Source organism: Athene cunicularia (genome assembly GCF_003259725.1).
Source record: "Athene cunicularia isolate RWA chromosome 1 unlocalized genomic scaffold, athCun1 chr1_part2, whole genome shotgun sequence".
NCBI lineage: Eukaryota > Metazoa > Chordata > Aves > Strigiformes > Strigidae > Athene > Athene cunicularia.
Genome location: NW_020799092.1, coordinates 1,366,608 through 1,369,968, shown reverse-complemented (window position 1 = coordinate 1,369,968; position 3,361 = coordinate 1,366,608). Strand labels below are relative to the sequence as shown.

General features: G+C 52.7%; 1 protein-coding gene across 1 annotated transcript in view; it reads right to left on the bottom strand.

Moving 5' to 3' along the window:
- Positions 1-1,355: 1,355 nt before the first annotated feature.
- PDXP (pyridoxal phosphatase) overlaps positions 1,356-3,361 on the bottom strand; it is a 2,580-nt gene continuing 574 nt past the window's right edge. Inside the window, exons 2-3 of the mRNA XM_026862916.1 lie at positions 3,209-3,359; positions 1,356-2,915 (exon numbers count right to left, since the gene is read on the bottom strand). Coding sequence (XP_026718717.1) covers positions 2,590-2,915; positions 3,209-3,359 — 477 coding nt within the window. The 3' untranslated portion in view covers positions 1,356-2,589. The remainder of the gene's footprint in view (positions 2,916-3,208; positions 3,360-3,361) is intronic.

Genomic DNA, 3,361 nt, shown 5'->3' with positions numbered 1-3,361 from the left:
CTGGAAAGGACAAAGCGAACAAGGAAAGCATTCATGCTCAAAGCACCCTAGAAAAAACGGGTCATCTCCTGGGGATGCTCTTGCTGTGCACTGTCTCCTCTGTACATGAACATGTAACCAACTCAGTCGATGCAATTTGCAGTCATACTGAGCATTCCTAGTTGTGGCCTCAAGTCACAACAGCAGCGCTCTGAGTTTCAGCCTGATGCAAGAACAGAGAGCTCTGAAAAACAAATCAAGGTCTCCGTATCTCTAGTTAGACAGACGGAGTTAGCAGGCTCATTAGGTCTCAATCTTGCTCTGCTTGCTGATGCATGTGTTGGTCAGGCATTCATTAAGGGAGTATCAGTCCTCTGGTTGTCTAATTGAAGACAGAACAAACCAAAGATACAGACACATACAAAGGGGACTGATTAAGATGACAGGGTGTCTTCAGAATGCTCTCTGGACCTTATTTTATTTTGGAGGGCTGTTTCCAGGGTGGGGGGCAGCGGAAAAACACTCAGCACTTTAAATTATCCTAGGGCCAGTAAGTTGCATCTAGTTCTGCCACGAGCTGACACAGCACTAACTTACACTGAGATCTGTTATTGAGCTGACCAGCCAATCTCTCAAGCGGGAAATGCGATGCTTGATTACCATCAGCAACTGTTAAAGGGGTCTGACAAAAGGAAGGGTTTGCCTCCCATATGAGGAAGGGAGGCAAAGTACATTCAAGTGATTCTTAACTCTTCTTACCTTGTTTTCTCCCTCCTGGCTGGCACCACAGCCAAACTAATGGAGAGCCAAGCTACAGTCCAGTGAAAGTCACCTCCAGGGGTCACATCTTCACTCAAAGCTTAGTGTAGTCGAGATGGGTCAACAAAACCTTACCTGGGCAGTTTTCAGCCCTCTGCAAGCTACATGCAGGTGACAGAGATGGCACCTCACCCCTACCCTAGCACAGCTGGACACCGCTGAGCAGGACCACACAGATCACTGGGGCCCACCTGACTAGCAGCAGGCAGATTTCAGGCACAGCACAAGAAGTTACCAATTACCCAGCAAGGGATCAATCATGATGTGAAATGCAAAAGCAGCTAGCAAAGATCGTTCATGGCTTCAATTCGCCTGGCTGGACCCTGCACTCTATGCCATAACCCCATCAGCCACCCTTGACTACAGTTCTGCGACCCCAGTAGGAGATAGCAGTAAACAGCAGCTCAAAGATACTGTCCACCCTTCTCTTGTCTATCCAGCAGCACCCCCTTGAGTGAGGAAAGGTCTTGCCATGTCCTCATCTTCGAGGGCTCAAAGATACCAAGGGCAGTTTCATCTTGATGGGACCAGAAGGGAAAAAAGGAGACCATTTCCAGCCTACGCTCACACTTTATTATATACAGAGACATGGTAAGTGCAAGAACATCAACATGGGACATGGACAGTAAGGGAGGCCCAAAGGCACTGCCTCCTGTCCCCTTGGTGCAATCAGTCAGCATAGTTTATACAAATAATACAATATTTGAACAATAAATAAGTTCGATAAATAAGATCAAGAAATTAAAAAAAATGTAGAAAGACAAAGCAGCAAGGAATGACTTTGAGGGCTGTGACACATTCACAGCAGTGACAATACCACCACCATCTCACCTGCATACCAACACAGACCCCCTCCATCATCCCTGGAGCACAGACCCCCTCCATCATCCATTCTCTCACTGTACTATGGCAAAATCCAACCGAGGAGGGAAAACCAGGGAGAGTTCACTACTGTTGTGCTGTTGTGGTCTTAGAAGCCCTCTCTCCTTCACAAGCCCCTTTGGAAAATGTGCTTGAAAACAAGGTACAACCTCAGATGTGCTGTGTGCAGTCACAGCTTGTCTGTTTGGCACAAAAAAACCCCCCTCAAACCAGTCTCTTCCCTTTTTGTAGTCCTTCGGATAGACACAGTCCACAGATGGACACTCATGATTAACTGAGTTGGGGCAGTGGGTGGTGAGGGAAACATCTCTAAGGAACAGGGGAGAGAATAGATGAGGCAATACTCCCTTTCACTCGTGGGAAGCAGAGATGCTCTCATTCATTGCTCCAGAGGTCTGGCACACTCCTTCCACATGCCTTGGCATTGACAGAGACTGCGCGGGTGAAAACACCAGCCAGTCCCCTGGAAAGGAGGAGGTTACAAGGGCTGCAGGGATGCAGCTCAGAAGTTGAGTTACATGAGTGAAGGGACAGCAGTAAAAGGCCGCCACTGGTTATCTAAGAGAAAAGTAGTAAGACAGCCAGTCCCTAACCCCTGCAGGAGGAGAGGCCACACAGACAGATTTGATGCCACCCCATCACCCTCAAGGCCTCCAGCTCTCTCCCAGAGATGCTGGCAGCTGGTGTGAGGGAGAGAAGGACTCTGTCCATCATGGACAGCTCTCAGCAGAAAGGAGACAAATTGAATCCTGCCCCTCCTGCCAACCACCCCCCATTTTGCGCCCAGAGAAGGATGTTGGAATGTGAAGAAACCAGGAATTGAAGGAATAGGGCTGTGAGAGAGATATGGGAACAGATGGAGATTTGGGATGGGGAACCTGACCCCTCTGCCCTCACATGTACAGACTGCTACTCATCCAGCCCTGGTATCAAGTCTGCAATGCTGTCCACATAGTAATTGGGCACCAGATCCTTGGCAGCAGCGCTGTCGCTGGCCATGTAGGCCTGCGCCTCTTCCAGGCGGGAGACACCTGTCAGGGTGAGGATGGTGGAGAGGCCGCAGTTCTTGCCAAAGAGGATATCTGTCTCCAGACGGTCTCCCACCATGAGGGTGCGGGACGGGTCGACACCGAAACGCTCCACGATGCAATCAAACATGTACGTGTTCGGTTTCCCCACCACCAGCGCCTTGCGACCTGAAGCGGTTTCCACAGCAGCTGTGAGGCTGCCAGTCCCTGGAGGGGGAGAAGGAGGAGAAAAAGAAGTAGCTGCGGGGCTAATCGGTTGTGGCCAGCTCAGCGCCCCGGGTCCTGCTGGAGGGCGATGAGAAAGAGGGGTGCTGGCCACACGGCTTCGGGAGCCGACAAGGATGCGAGGGCAGCCCTGCCTGCTTCGACGCTCAGGGAACCGCCTCACCCGGACCCAGACTGCGATCCCCAACCGAGGGCAACCCCGCCACCAGCACCCGCGCCGGCCTCGCCCCCCCGCTCCCCCCCGAGGGCAGCAAGGGAGGGGAGCGCGGGCTCACCGGGGGTACGCTGGCCGTCGCTGAGCGGGTGCCAGGGGTCGGGGTCGGTGGCCACCAGGAGGCACTGCGGGTCGCGCAGGTAGCCGCAGGCCTGCGCCAGCTTGGCGAAGGTGAACTGGTCGTCGTAGCCCACCAGGACGGCCCGCACCGGCT